The sequence below is a fragment of the Aythya marila genome (assembly GCF_965140915.1).
Source record: "Aythya marila genome assembly, chromosome: 6".
In the NCBI taxonomy this organism is placed as follows: Eukaryota; Metazoa; Chordata; class Aves; order Anseriformes; family Anatidae; genus Aythya; species Aythya marila.
Window position 1 is genome coordinate 29,942,778 of NC_139047.1, and position 16,006 is coordinate 29,958,783.

The window sequence follows — 16,006 nt, forward strand, 5'->3', positions numbered from 1 at the left end:
GTTTCACCTTTATGTCTACCATGAGACAGGTTTTACTAGTTACAGTATTTTTACAAAAAAAAAAAAAAAGGCAGAAAGAGCACAACTTATCTCAATACTGTACAGGTAATTTTCACTATTATTATACAAGCTTTAAATGCATCTATAATTTTCTGAAAGAATGGAGCACGTACCACAAAGCAAAAGAAAAAGCTAATTTTTGCTACTTGAGTTGCAGTGAGTTTTCCTACAGTTTTTAATATTGATTCCTGCTCCTTAACCGTTGGATATGACATGCGAGATAACTTTGCTTCCAGTGCATGGCTTGATGGGAGCTGTCGAATCTCCATAATATTACTGAACCTTACACGAGGCTTTTTGGGAGCTTAAGGACAAAGAAGAAAAAAAGTTGTACATGATCATTAAACCGTTCCAAAAACCGCAAAAAGCAATAAAAATTATGATTCTAAATAATTCATAAATAATAACAATTTTTTATCCAAATAGAAGACTTGTCACTGTTTTAATTTCTTACAGTAGTATTTTGCTATTTAGCAGGCTGCTACCAAGACAAAGCACAATTTTTGTTTTAAATCAATACAGTTGTCCATCCCTCCACAAAAAAAAAAAAAAAATAATCCCTAAAAATAGCATCCCTTCTCCCTGTCAGAAAGAAGAAAAAAAAAAAAAAAAAAAAAAAACAGAGGACAATGAATTTTTGGGTAGGAATTATTCTGTATTGGCAAATATTACATATAAAACTGAAATCAGCTAAAGAAAATTAACCAAAAGCTACACACATCTGTACCTAACTGCAAGGACAGCGTTCTATTCAGAGGATGACAGTGTCCAGCAGACCTCAAAGTTTAGCAGAAATCATAAGGTCACTTTCTCATTTGAAATTCACCCCCTAACTAAACCAAGTATCAGGACAAGACAGTTTTAGATTTTACTTGAAAGACTACTGTAGTATTATTTTCCTATGGAAAGAAAAACAGTACGTGCTACATAGAAGTACTAACTTGATTTGATATGAAACAATACCTCATTTCCTAAATTAAAAAAAAAAAAAAAAAAAAAGGATAAAAGCCTAGCTCAATCACCATGATTGGTGCCTGTTGTCACAGGACAGTAGAGCCTACTAAAGTGGTTCCTAACACCTCTCATCTAGAAATTAAAAGAGACTTTCCCCTTTATAAACAGGGACTTTTGCTGAGGATCAGATAACTGGACTCTTGACAGCCAACCCTTCTTTAATTATCTGGGCCAGTTAGGCCCATTTCAGCTACTATCACAAGATAGTGAGGCTTAAATAAAATCAGAATGCACATAGACTGTTAAAATTCTTACTTTGACTGCTTTGCTCCTGCTCTAAAAAGGACAATAGCTTGTTTTTCCAGAGGCTGACTCATTGCTGCTGGTCATACAAGCCCAGAAGGAAAGAATCACAAGTACTGAACCCAGCTGGTCCCTTGAGATAAACATAGGCTGGATCTGTAGTGACCAAGAAAGGTAAACTGAACGATAGGCCTATGTTTTTTCTACCTGAAAGCAAATATGAGACTGCAATTCATGCAACATGAGATTTAAGGGGAGGGGATGGGGAGGAAAAAAAAAAGAAAGTCAGTCCTGCAACACGAGAGCAGTTATACCAATAAATGGGGGAAAAAAAAAAAAAAAAAAAAAAATCAAAGAACTAGCATTTCAGCATTCCAAGGAATCTTTACTCACTTTTCTCTGCATCACTATTATTACTGCCACTTTTTTCAGTTGGCAAATCATGAAACTTTACAGGAACATATAAAGGTTCACTCTGAAATGAATCAGTATACGTAAAATAAAGTTAAGCAGGATATTTAAATTATAAGCAATTGAATTAATTTATTAGAAAATAAATACAAAATAAAAGTTTGGTGAATACTGAAAATCAAATTTAATTGAATGTTTTTATACAGAGCAGATAGGCTTGTCAAGAATGCTCATATGTTTTCTGTATTTTACATTAAACATACTGGTAAAATGCAGCACGCAAATAATTGCATGCTTTTGTGTAAATCCTCATGAACACAAAAGTCACCAAGGTCATCCCCCCACAATACAAACTTACAGATTTAAAATTAAAAAGAACTCACAAAAATATCACAGAAGTTTCAGTGTATCTATAGCCTCTGTCCAAATGCTAAACTAGAAACATAAAATACAGAATATCGATACAAAATTGAATGCATACTCATTTCCCAAAAACTCATGAACTAGAACTAAATGTCAAAAAAAAAAAAACATTGGGAAAAGACCTCCAGTATACAAGACACTTTGCAGGAGTTTTAATTGTTTAAAATATTTCCAATAAACCAAGAGTTAAGCTGCTTATTTAAATTAAATTAATAAGCTGTAAGAGTGAAATAAGGAAAAAAAATCTGGTAGCTGCATTTTTATTAGGTTCCTTCCTTAGGACGAGAATTTTTGTGGGTGTTTATATTAACGCAAAATTGTCCAAGCTTAACAGTGAATCTTTCTTCTAAAGTCAGATGATCTCTACGCACTAAGCAGACTACCATGATTATTTTTTAAATATACATAAATTAAGTTGAAAAAAAAATATTGAAGCATACTTCTGGAGAAAAAAAAAAAAAAAAACTTCTCCAATTTCTCCTTCAGTAGAAAATATAAATTACGTATCATAGTTTGTCAACACTTAATTGTCTTCCCCTACTTTACTACAGAAGCAGTGCAAGCTTTAATTATGTTCTATGTTTTGGATCCATTTCTGGAGGTTGCCTCCAATTTAAGTATGTAGATTAGCCAGCAGTCCGTGAGCAACAGGAAGATAAAAAAAACATCATTTGTTGATGATGAAAATCATTGCAAAAATGACATCTGGCTTATCAGCAGAATTATCAGCAATGACTTTTGCTTTAGTAAACTGTAATCGCTTCATCCACTGGATGGAAGAAGGCAGTCCATTTCTCTTCCAAACTGCAATGCAGGATGACAGTACACAAGATACTCAACCAACTGAATGATGCTCTGGTGTATTTGTCTTGAAGATGTTCCGCTTTACCACTAGCTCTCCACATTTTGCTTTGATAGCTACTGAGCTGAAAAAGGTTTCCTTTTTATGACAAATACTTCTTTCACAAACTACTACAGAAACGTTTAAGTAAATGTTTTATCGAGTTGAGACCCTCTATTTTTCATAATAAGTCACGGCATTATTTGCAGTACTTAAAAAATACTTGAGTTACCAAGCCCCTTTGCCAAAACTATTACATGCAAATAGATATTTTAAAGGCAAGAAGTCAAGATAATGGTGTCATGTTACTACAAAGCACTGAGCTTTAAAAGTTAAGGAACTTACCAGAGAGCTGTTTACAGCATTATCTGTTGTGCAAGCAGCAAAATAACCTTCAGCATCTGCAAACTAGTTAAAAGAACCTTAAATGTAACAATTTATGAAGACAATCTGTGCTTGTTTATTTTGAGAACACGTTTTTTTTAATGCCTTTTTCCATATTTCTGTCACAATTCTCCCCACACACACACACACCCTCACCCCCAAAACCAAGAGGGCGTAGAAGTTCAGTAAGGAACCCCATTTTGGTAATTCCCTTTACCTCTTGGAGAACCCCACTGAATTCAACTACCCAGGTGTCACTGCAAGATCAGACTGTTGGAAAGCCAAAACCTACGAAGTTCAGTCACTGAGACGTTGCACTAAGTTATTGTGTAGACATTACAATAGTCCTCTTGTTTCTCCATTTTACTGGGGCAAAGTTCCTTTGTGTAAAAGCCCAGAACTCTGCCTCAGTCTTAACAAGACTTAAGTCAGGATAAGGTCAGCCATCCTTTTTCCTCTTCCTTTCTACATCCTTACAAGCATGGCTACCCAGTTCCCTGACTTGCACCTTCCTGTTCTATCACTCTGGTAATAAATCTACAAAGCCTCTAATGTGGAAAAGGGCTTAAAGTAAAGTGTGTTTATCTAAACAATCACTGTTGAAATAAAAATTCATAAATATATAATTTTTGTTCCATGGCAAACACACGGCATTTTAAAGGCACTTACAGTAATTATGCAGTTGAATATCTAACTAATTTCTTGAAAAACCTCTACGAAAAAACCTTACTTCTAACTGCACTCTACAGTCCTTTGTGTTGTTCTTTCACAGTATCTAAACATCAAAAGCAACGGTTATTTCCTACAAATTATTAAAAATTACCTTTGTAGGGTAAATTAAAAGGAAAAAAACAGGATTCCAGGAGCAGTCCCATGAGTGCCACACACAAAACGTGACAGATTCAGCAATCTTACTCATTGGTGCCCAGTTCACATGAGAATTAAGTATCATCTCTGTCTTTGCCATAGCACTGGTCTGGATCCAGGTGGTCAATATTACCACTACCATTCACTCTAGGTGAGAGCTGCTCATTCTACTCATCTGCTTAGATTAGTAAACCTGATCAATTTAACTGCTCTGTACAACTAATCACCCTTCAGTGCTTTCATCACATCCTTGCCATTTCTGCCAGTAAAGAACCTGTAAATTCTGTTTATTTCCCAGTTATCTTGTGAAGATTCTAAACAGCATAAAGCCTACCAAAAAATATTTCAAGATATCACCCAACTCTAAATGATTTCCATTTGTTTAGCACATTTTTTTTAAACAAGTTTGGGTTTTGTTTTAACTGCCATGTTAGGTATGACATCAAGCCCAATAACAAAAGTATGTTACACCTAAAATATCACTATCAGTGACGCTCAATATATCCATATACATATCCAATATGTTCCTTTCATACAAGCTTTTAGAGACATGTTGATTAACAGCATGTTCTTGGATCACCTTTTTCTGTTATTTTAATGCAAGATTAGTATAAGGCTAAATGTCTTACTGTTTCCTGAGTCCTGCTGTTCAGCATTCTGAAACACTGGCACAGAACAGGAGCTCTTCCCAACATCTCTCAATTCCTTGGAAAATGCCTCTATTTCTGTCATCATTTTAGACCCTAGCACAAACTGTGCCCGGTTCTAAGATGGGCAACAGAAGGCCATTCATATGCATAAAAGGCTGCCAATATTTACTTTCGGTGAGCATTAACAGCAAAAAAGTCACAATTCTACCACCTTTCCTAAATATGATGGCAAAAAACTCAAAACCTCTTTTAGAAAATCTAAAAATCAACTACAATGTTCAAATACTAATTTTATTAGTTATAAATGCTGGAGAAGTAAAAGGGAACCAACAATGAGGCAGGTAAGCTCTTCTTGAAAAGAATCATCCTCTGCAACTGCCCAAGGTAAATGCACACATGGTCTGGTTCTGTAGATTTCTTATGATTCCTCACGTATTTCACACTCCTTTTCCTTTAATTTTTTTTCCTCGCAAGACTGTTAGTATTACAATTGCCACCTCAGCCTGTGCCATGATTCAGTTTATAACTGCTTTTGTTAAAGCATTATTTATTAAATTCCACCTTTTTCTATTCCTTATTTTAAATAATTCTGCACAAACTTATATAAACGTTTCAATTTTTGTAGAAGTTAAAGTACTTACAAAAGCTGCATGCCTTCCACGAAACCCACGAGTACATTGTTGCCTCCACGGTTTCCAAACAATAAATCCCAAGAGATATAGAACAAACATAGATGTTTTTGCAAACGTACTGAAAAAAGGTTTGTTGTACTTTGTAAAAACATACTGTGGAAAGAAAATAATTGCAGTATCCAAAATTACCAGTTAGGTACGAATTCATAAAAATCAATGAACAGTTTCAGGTATATATACTCCATGGTATTTTGGTTTCCAAAGTCATACCATTGCAAATATTGGCACCAATGACCAAAAGATAAGTGATCCTATCTATTCTGGAGACATCCTCTCTCAAAGCATCTTAAATGCCATCTTGTAAGATGCTATGCCACCAGAGGAAAGCTACTTTTTACTTATCAAGCAACATAGTGTTATACACTATATAACTCAGATAGGACCAAAGATACACTCATCTCTAAACATTTCTTAAACAAAACAAAAAAAAAAAATCACTTTTATAAGCAATAACATAGTATTCACAAACTAGAGAACGTTATTCTAAGTAGTATTTCATAATCAGTAGTGTTTACACCAGGTCACTGGAAAAAAGTTACATTAATAATAGCATGTTAAAACACAAACATTTGTAAATGCTTAGTTTCAGAACTGTCACATAACATAATAACTATTCAGAAACATGAATCTAAGAAAAAATTATTACAATTCAATTTTCATTGTTAAAGATCCACTTCAGGTCCTAAAACTTAAATAGCAGACCAGTTTTAAGATGGTGAATATATGAACTAGATTACAACACACTTGTCTGCAGTTACAGGGCTTAACTCCGTGACCCATGAGTCCTTTAATCCAAGGCTTCTAGATGTTCCATACTAAAATCTACCATACTAACTAACTTGTAATGCTACAACTTATTTACTACTTCTCAGGAAAAGCTGAGGTGTTATTTTAATCAATATGGCAATAAACAAAATGAATTCCCAAGTTACAACATGCATTTATTAATTTATGTTATTTCATTTTAAAATCGCCAATAATACCTTCTATATTGAAAGCAGGAGTCACTGAGTTGTGCGTGCTCATAATATTTAACGTATACAGGTTATTTCAGTAATCCAGTAAAGTAAGTAACTCCAGTAAAAGTAACTCAGTAAAGGAGGACACTGTCTTCCCCATACTGAAAACAATGTCAAACCTTACACTAGAATGCCTACTGAGTGTGAGTGACCATGTTTCCCTTGGAATTTTCTCTTAAATAGACTTTTATTTTCTCTTAAGGTTCACAGAACAATACTTACAGAAGTGAGTTCCGAGGAGGCAACCCATATCACATCAACAAGGAGAAGAATGACGATTCCTAGAGCCATTCGCCTGCGCTGAGAGGATGAACTGCTCTGGGAGCTCATTCGATTCATGATAAAAACCCACACCATTTGTAACCTGTCCAGTATTAATAAAGAAATAAAACCCAAATTATTACAAACAAGAATGTAAAAACGTACAAAAGCCACACTGGGTGCAGAGAGGACCAAGTGTTCCATATATGAAACAGACCCAATATACCAGGAAGCAGATGCTTAGGCTTGTTAAAAAGATCTTTGACAGATCTGGCATGAGACTTTCAGAGACAGCAGCAACAAAAATGTCAACCTTGGCTTTTCAAGAATTTATCTACCTTTCCACCACTGAAACAAACAAAAGTAGGTAAAGCATAAAATGTCTGGAATTTTTATGCTGTGAGTTCTGCAAAATTTCAAACCAACGCATTTCTGTAAATTCAGATACTCTAGGCTTACAGTAGGAATTAGTTTGGCATGTTATGTCAAATATAAGTCAACTAACAGTAGTCAGAAACTTGTTTAAACTTTAGGATTCATCAAACATTTCTGAAGATATGGCAACACTTAATAAATTATGATCCCTCCATGTTTAAAATGTTAAAAAACACCTACTTGTAAGCTTACAAAATCACATTACACGTGCACTTGAACTGTTTTAATATATTGTTTTATAACTTTATTATGTATTGTTTTTATGTGTGTGTGTGTGATAATTCATGAGGTACAGGCATGCACCAATCCTAGTGAAAAACTTTCAAACTTACAGTAAGCATATACACAACAGAAAGATTTGCCTGGTTAAGATAAAAAAAAAACTCAGACATTTTGATTATGGCTTTGCCTGTGTCCCTGCTATGTTACACATAGGAATTATCACTTACATACACTTCATATGCTGAGACGTCAAAACTAGAGCCACAAAGTTTATGCTTGTCATCTAGTACAGCTTTATCAAAGCCGTACAGACTTGCCAGAAATCACAACATAAAAAGCTCAGATTTTGACAGACACAAGCCTATCAGCCTTTACATGGACCTTAGAAATCTTTGTCCAAAGTATTGATAGAAAGGTCTCAATTACAGCAATTCTAGTGAATTACCAGGAAAGCCCAGCTCAGTTTAAATATTTTACTCAACTGCCTTTTTTTTTTTTTTTTTTTTTTTTTACTGAAAGAGTAGGGGTATACTCCTATTCCTGCTCAACAGAAATTTCTGAAGAGAAAATGGATGCAGGAGATGAGCACTATAGCAGCGCGCAGACCAACCTGCTCTCCTTTTCTCTCAGTAGGCAGAGTACTTCTGTTTTATTCAAATCACAGAGTAAACATGAGAACAGAAGTGCTTTTGTTTGGGTTGGCCAAAGAAGTGGCACATCCTGGCTTTAGAGGGCTTGACTTTGTACAACTTACATTAAATAAAGTATTAATTTCAGTATTTTCAGTAAACATTAGGAGATCAGTAAAGCACATCAAAAAAATAAAAACAAGACAGAGGAGCTTTTAAAAATCTTGCTTGTGTTGTAACTCAAGTGCTAGTCACGAACGTGCCAGACCTACACGCACTCACATTCACTAATGCTAGTAGAAGATTCAGAATTGTGATACAGCTTTACCAAGTGCTGACTGTAAGACCCAAACTTAGGAACCTTCAACTTTATGATTAAAATCTTCAAATACAAGCTTAGGTATGTAACAGAGATGGACATCTCATACCTCTGTCCACTCATAGTAGAGTCTTTCAAATAGAATCACAGAATCACAGAATTTTCTAGGTTGGAAGAGACCTCAAGGTCATCGAGTCCAACCTCTAACCTAACGCTAACAGTCCCCACTAAACCATTTCCCTAAGCTCTACATCTAAACGTCTTTTAAAGACCTCCAGGGATACTTCCTAATGAAACTCTGAGATACACATATGATAGTTCTATGATTAACATTATCTTATTTTGGGTCTATTTTAAGAAAATGCATTAAGAGTTGATTCACTACAGAACATATAGCATACCTTGCCAATTATCACCATAAAAACCAAGCTCACTATCTATGAAAGAACTCAAGGAACTAAGAAGTAATTCACCTTTATGGAGCAAATCCTGACTCTTCCAATAAAGAGAGGTGAACTGCTTTGCTAATAAAGTTATTTGACTTTAAACTACACTACACTTTGTTTTTTTCCACATGTCAACATATCCTCACTCACTGCCTTTTCATTACTTGAACATTTTTGTATGAAGGAGACAGTGCCACAATATCTTCAGCAAGGAAGCTACAGCATTTTTCTTTCAGACTTGCCTATTCTTCAGATTAATTACTTATATGTTTACATGTGCACAAGTGCTTTTCAGACCACTACACTGTTTCCCACCTTTGTTTGCTTCATGCCTCTCCTTTGCTATATACTCCCTGCCACATTTAAATCTAGACACTTTTTCTTTCTCCATTTCTCAAAGGGCTTCTTTCCAAAGAAAAAAACAGATCCTGAAGTATAATTACACCACTAGTTCTATGTTCATATATTCCATGCGTGGGCACTACTTCTGGATAATTATTCTGCTTTTCTGATAAAATGGTGGGACTGACAAAAGAAAGCAAGGTCTGTAAGTAGATAGGAGCAACGTTATGAAAGACTCAGCAAGAAACTGCAGTTTTTATGCAATACAGAATAAAGAAGAAAACGTTTGTTTCCAAAGAGAAAATAAATAGGTGTATTATTTTAAGCCCAAGTAACTGAACAGAAACATTTTGGTGCCTGAAAGCTTGTGAGTTTTTTGAGTTGTTAAGAATTAGTTTTATGGATATTACGTACTAAGCTCTACCAACTTTGCCTCCATTTTATTATGACTAATAACCTACAAGGCATTGTATTACATTTTATTGTATGTAGCCTACAGATCACCCACATTTTCATAACATGCAGCCAAAATGGAAGCTGAGCATAAAGAAGTTCCAAAGGAGCTAGAAGAAAAGTCTCATTCCTTGTCAGGCTACCAGGTGACAAAATAACAGTGGTAAGCTATAGCAGAAGAGGAAACTACTCCAACCTTTCACCACTTACGTGCTGTGGGTAGGAAGGGCATAGGTAGCTGGAAACAGGAAGGAACAGCAGTTGCCTAGCAGATTTGAAATCTCTACATGACATGCTTACACAACTAGCTCTTCTGTTTGCACCACAAACTGTGTCAAAGCATACAGCACATATAATCTGTGCAGAGACTGTGTGCATTCTGTAGGTGCTGAACACTGTATCCAACCTGGCTGTGTTAGGCTCCTGCAAATTCCTCGCATTAGGATCCCTCAGTGGGAGTGAAGTAAAGGACAATAAAATTCCTTGTACTCTGCAGATTAGAGGTTATATATGAAGCTATTCAGAGTGTAAGTACGTGTTACACCATTTCTTTTCTACCTATATGTAGATTTTACAATTCAAATTAAAAAGCACATATTTACACCTCAAAATTGAGGGGTTTAGTATGTTACAGCAATAGCAGCTACTGCCTGCTCATCTGATTTGCAAAATATCTGTTTAACAATTTTGTGTGCCTAATAAATCACTCTTTGCATCATTCTCCCATAATGGGAAAAAAATGCTTAACAAGAAGAGGTGACTACCAACTCGTAATCATATAGCAAGATGCATCTTCAAGCTAGGAGATGACTAAAAAGTGGTTAAGTGACAGTAGTAAAGTGTCTATAACATGTTTTTTTAATTTGCATTTCTCTCATTAGGACAATGTCCTTTTTAGTACCCGATTTTTCATACCTCACCCACAATTTACCAAAAGAACAGCAGAACCCTACTGAAAGTTACATAAAATGTTTTAGGATTGAATTAAGACCTGTAAAACTTCATGCAGAATGCAAACACAGGTATAAACAAGTATTTGGGGAATTTTTGGACAGCCACATTATCCAACTTATTGACAAATCACTGGTATTTCCAAACTTGCAATGAAATAACAATTCCACACATTCTTTTATATTTGGCTTCTGCACATTGACAGCAATAAACTCCGATAAAAAAAGAAAGCAGAAAGAATAAGCTTTATTTTTTTGCATACATACCTTCCACAATAAGTGTAAAAAACAAATAAAAAATGCTAACAAACTTCACATATCACGTCACAGTGAAGATAGTCTCCTAAAAAGAAAGACAAAATTTTGAAAAATGTTGTGGGTGCATATTAGACAGTTAGCTTCACAAAATATTTTCTAAAAGTGCAAGTTCAACAAGCATGTACTGCAGCTCAAGTCCTAGATGTTAGAGATATACAAATATAGAACCTCAACAATTGGTTCACATAAAAAATGCTGGGATGACAACGCTGAATTGCTTGAAAACAGGATCATTTACTATCTTTATTTCAAAGAACACTGTCCCTTCCTTATTAACTGAATGGAAGAGGCTCACATGCGAAGGTGACAACATTTAGTTCTAATTTTATAAGCAATGCAGTGAAAGATCCTATTTCTCAAGCCTACGTTCCTAAGCAAAAATTGAAGTGTTAGAATTAGGAAAGCAGTGGAAGAGCATATAGGCTTTTCAGCCTTTAAAAAATCTAGACAGATGGTACACTTCCACATTATTTCTGGTGTAAGTGCATCATCTTGCCTTGATTTGATACAGTATTATTATTATTTAACACACTTTTTTTAAAATTGCTATATAGAAAAGAAACATATATTAGGGACTGAGGAAAAGTGCTATACTATACAAACCAGGAGCCCATCTAATATCTAACCATGTGCAAATCCAGCCATTAGCAAATATATGATGCACAACAAAAGGATGCACAACCAAACTTGAACTGACAAACAAGAATAATAAAGCTGTTTTATTGCTCGGAAGTGCAGGAAGGTTTTTTCTTTTCTTATTTATGGAAATATCTAACAATTTTACATGTTGCTAATCACTATTAAGGGATGCCCTGTATCATATATCCTATATGTATGTACACCCCACATTAATAAGTCACAAATTAGTGTGTATAAGAAGAAGTAGCAGTAAGGGCAGCACTAAATGTTTAGCTGAAATTTTGCCTTTGACTGCCTCTGAAGTTTGCCTGAAAGTTTATTAACTTTTACCTCCTACAAGAGTTTAACTGATGCTTCTCATTTATTTTAAAATAGATTAAGAGGGAGACTATAAAAATAGATCACATAAGTTTATAATTCAGCCCCCACTGAACTCGTCAAGATTTAAACACTGCTTAGCATCCAGCAAATTCAATCCCTTCACCATACAGTTTACTGAATGACTAAAACCAGTCAAAACAGTTTTGAAGATGTACTTTGAAGACACAGGCATGTGCTTATCCATGTCATATACCACAAACACAATGTACACACTGTACATTCTGATGCCTGTCTAGTTCAGTGCCCTCACATGCAAACAGCTGCTGGTCATATTTTCCTTATGCTATCAATGTAACTGGAGATTACAATCAGCATCTCAGATAATCAGGACCTAAACCGGAAAGTATTTATCCATACAAAGTTCAAGCTGTTTGTTCAGGCCTATTTATGTCCCAAAAGAAGTAATTGTATATAACATTAACAGAAATAAACAAAAAGAAAAAAGAAGTTGCTTAAAAAATCTTTTCTCCATGCATGAATGGAGAAATTTCATGAAATTTCATTTCAATTACATGAAATATTACTAAGCTAAAAGATAGTTGCTTATTTTCAGTTGCTTATTTTCCATCCCTACTTAATCCACATTAGCTATACTCAAGTAACCACATTCAGGATTTACACCCAAATTTAGTTATCATGCAAGAACTGTATGTTACTCCCATCAGCCCTCAAGATGTGCTGTGGGCTGTAGATCCAGTGGGGCTGTTCACACAGAACTCCTTTCAATGCTTATTAGCAAGAATACATTCATTTCAGAATAACAGTTTAGCACGTTAATATTACATCTGAGACCTAAACTGAGAACCATGCAAAAGAAGGGTCCTTCTCTTGAAAAAGATGGCTTCCCCATTATAAAACACTTAATTCATGAAGCGCATAACCTATGATAAATTTAAGCTACAGAAGACACATGGTATGAAATAGAAACGATGGTTTAGAAGTAAATACAATATTCCACCCTATTAAATCTAGTCTATGTTTGCCTTCTGTTTGCGTTATAGGAAAATATCATTTCCACGCGATAAAATTTTAAAAGATGCTGGTTGAAATGAGACATTTGAGGGAATATTCATTTAAAATGCATTTCTTAATATCATTATAATTTTCAGCAAACAGCATGGCTATCTTTTTTAAGTCTTTTAAATTTTATTTACCATTTCAATAGTGTTAGAGTTGGGGTTGTCATCTTGTAGAACCATTTTTCAGCCAGTTACATGAAGGTCTTCTGCAGAAGGAAAAAGAAAGTACTTAACATTCCTTGTCACGTCACTGTATTTTGTTTCTTAACATACCGTATCCTAGATCACTTGAGTCACCACCACTTTAGTTTATGATGCTCAAAAAAATATATATTTAAAAATGGTCTCTCAACATAATCCACAACGTGTGTACACAACAGGCCTGTCCAACTCTTACTACACTGAAATGGAAGAAAAGACTTCTGAGGACAGCACGTGTAACTCCACTACTGATATTTAACGTGCAAACTTGTTTCTGTAGCACTACATATTTCCTTGGGCACACTATCATGTTTTTTCCACGTTAAGAGTTCAACCCTAAAAAGGAAAACTACATGAAGTTCACAAAATACGAAATCACTCTGGATTTACTGATGATTAGGGAAGAGGTCATTACAAGTAAAAGAACTGACAAAATCACTGCAGCACAAGATTATTGCCCCAAGCTGTTTTACAAAGAAAACAAAACCTCTAAAGAAGTACTTGATAGCAAGAATAACAAGAAACCCAGAAGAGAAGCTCAGTCACAAGCCATGGTGTGGGCAAGTCAACTTGAAATTCTTCCTTTTATTTACTCAAGATTATTTCACGTACAATAAAAGAGACAACATACCAAGATAGGGCTTGCACACAGAAGAAATAGTTTTAGTTTTTCCAGTTATACTGGCTGCTCCAATCATACAAGTTCTGGGATACAACCCCCCTCCTTGAATATGTACTGTCACTGTCAGGTGATTCTCACTTTGTGTTTGATTACTTTCAAGATAAGACAAACAGAGACACTGCTTTGACTAATCAGGAAAAAAAAAAAAAGTAAGCTGTCTGACGTTCCCTCCTTCTACATTTGGAAATACACATTAAAGCAATGTTCAACTAACACGACTTCGACCTCTGCTGAGAGGTATCACTGAATGACAGTAAAAGCAAAAATCTTCAAAAGAGATGGAAAAGTGAGACTTATGCAACATGCACACTCTCGTAAAGCCTGGTAATCTTCACTCAGGGCAAAGTTTCCTGCAGAATATAATGAAGCAAAGGACTGAAAAAAAAAGGAAACTGAACCAAGTTTTTCATACCAGTATTGGGTAGTGAAGGTAAAGATCACCATTTTTAGCTCAATAAAAAGTTAAACAAGCCCAAACTAGGCACAGAAAACACACCAAGTTTACTACCAAAAGAAAAAAAAAAAAAAAAAAGGAGGGAGTTTAATTGCACATAAAGAGATACTTTGGGAATCTGATAGTGGACCATACTGGGAAATGTAAGTAATATTTCAAACTGTTATGGTACAGCTCGATCCTGATACCTAAGGTATAATGTTAACATTTCAAAATGTTTCTTAATTCTGTACTTACTATTTCTATGTATGAGATCTACACTTATGCAAAGTTTTTTTCATGAATTTTGAATGCATAATACTGATCTATTGCCTAGGTAGCAGTGTCTATCAGCTCTTAGGGCACCTAACCAGAGCTCCAGGTCCAGTCCGCCAGCATCCCAGCAGGGCTGCTTGCTGTGGGACACAAGCAGCTGGCACCACGGGAATTACAAAGTATCTTCAGGTTAGCAGTGAAAGCTGACAAGCGAAATTGACATCACCTCGCTTCTTCCTTTCCTTCCAATAAAAACAGATGAGGAAAATAATGTCAAGCTGCCAAAGCTCTTTAAACGTTATCGTGTACAGAGCAGCGCACATCTGTTAAACACCTGCAGTCATACGTTTAATACCAGCGAAGAATTGCAAGTGACATCTCCTTCATAGGTTACCCGTGTAATCCTGCCAGATCTAAACATATCGCACGTTGTCACGGGATAAACAGCCGCAGACCTTTGATAAGAACAAGCCCGGCAGCCTCCAGAACCGCACGTCGCCGCCACCTGAAAGCCGAGCCTTGCAGGCAAGCGGGGAAAACCACCGAAGCCAGGCAGCGGCGTGCACGGCCCGGCCGGGGGCTTCTCCTCCCTGGCTGGGGCTCACGGCGGAGGCAGGACGGGCTCCTCCTGCCCTCCCAACGCCAACACCGGCAGCGGGGGCCGGGCCGGGCCGAGCAGGGGCCGCACGACACGGGGAGGGAGGCGGCCCTACAGCCCACCGGGAGGGGATCTCTCCCGCAGGACCCCCGGAGCAGCCCCGGGGCGAGGAACGGCGGCTCCCGGCCGCGCACCGCCCGCTCGGCCCCCTCGGCTCGGGCACGGGGCGGGCGAGGCCTCCGGCCCGCGGCACCCCCCCGGCGGCAGGGCCGAGCGGGCGGGGGGGCTCCGCTGCCCGCCTCCCCTCCCCACCCACCGCCCGCAGCCGCTCGGGGGGTTTGGCCGCAGCCCCCTGCCCGCCTCGGCGGAGGTACCTGAGCGCCGCCGGGGGGGCCCGCAGCTACGACCGGCGGCGGCGGCGCCGCCCGCTGCCCTCCCCCTGCCCTCCCTCTCAAGATGGAGGCGCGGAGCGAGCCCAGCCCCGAGCACGGCAGCGACCGCCCCGTCCCGCCCCATCGAGCCGCCCGGGCTCATCGAGCCTCAGCTTCACCCAGCCCCTCAGCCTCATCCAGCCTCTCAGCCCGGTCCAGCCTCCCGGTCCCATCGAGCCTCCCGGCCCCGTCCAGCCGCCCGCCAGCCCTGTCCGGGCGTCCCTCAGCCCGAAATGGCGGCGCTGGGGCTCCCCGAAGCCCGCAGGGGTTTGTCCCCTCTCTGTACGGCCCCCTGCGGGTCTTTTCTCCCCACTGCCACCCCAGGGCTGCGTTAGGCCTCCAGGAGACGTCTGGAGGAGGAAGGGGC

General features: G+C 37.7%; 1 protein-coding gene across 2 annotated transcripts in view; it reads right to left on the reverse strand.

The window, feature by feature from the left end:
- The window catches only part of SLC35F5 (solute carrier family 35 member F5), a 35,244-nt gene extending 19,579 nt beyond the window's left edge, over positions 1-15,665 (reverse strand). Inside the window, exons 1-8 of one of the 2 annotated variants that reach the window (XM_082762920.1) lie at positions 15,583-15,665; positions 13,154-13,224; positions 10,929-11,004; positions 6,827-6,968; positions 5,535-5,678; positions 3,338-3,400; positions 1,711-1,792; positions 174-364 (exon numbers count right to left, since the gene is read on the reverse strand). In XM_082762920.1, the coding sequence (XP_082619046.1) occupies positions 174-364; positions 1,711-1,792; positions 3,338-3,400; positions 5,535-5,678; positions 6,827-6,961 (615 nt within the window). In that variant the 5' untranslated portion in view covers positions 6,962-6,968; positions 10,929-11,004; positions 13,154-13,224; positions 15,583-15,665. Of the gene's footprint in view, positions 1-173; positions 365-1,710; positions 1,793-3,337; positions 3,401-5,534; positions 5,679-6,826; positions 6,969-10,928; positions 11,005-13,153; positions 13,225-15,065; positions 15,489-15,582 lie in introns of those variants that run through there. The other variant, XM_082762921.1, reaches the window with a different exon arrangement.
- Between the last annotated feature and the right edge of the window lie 341 nt (positions 15,666-16,006).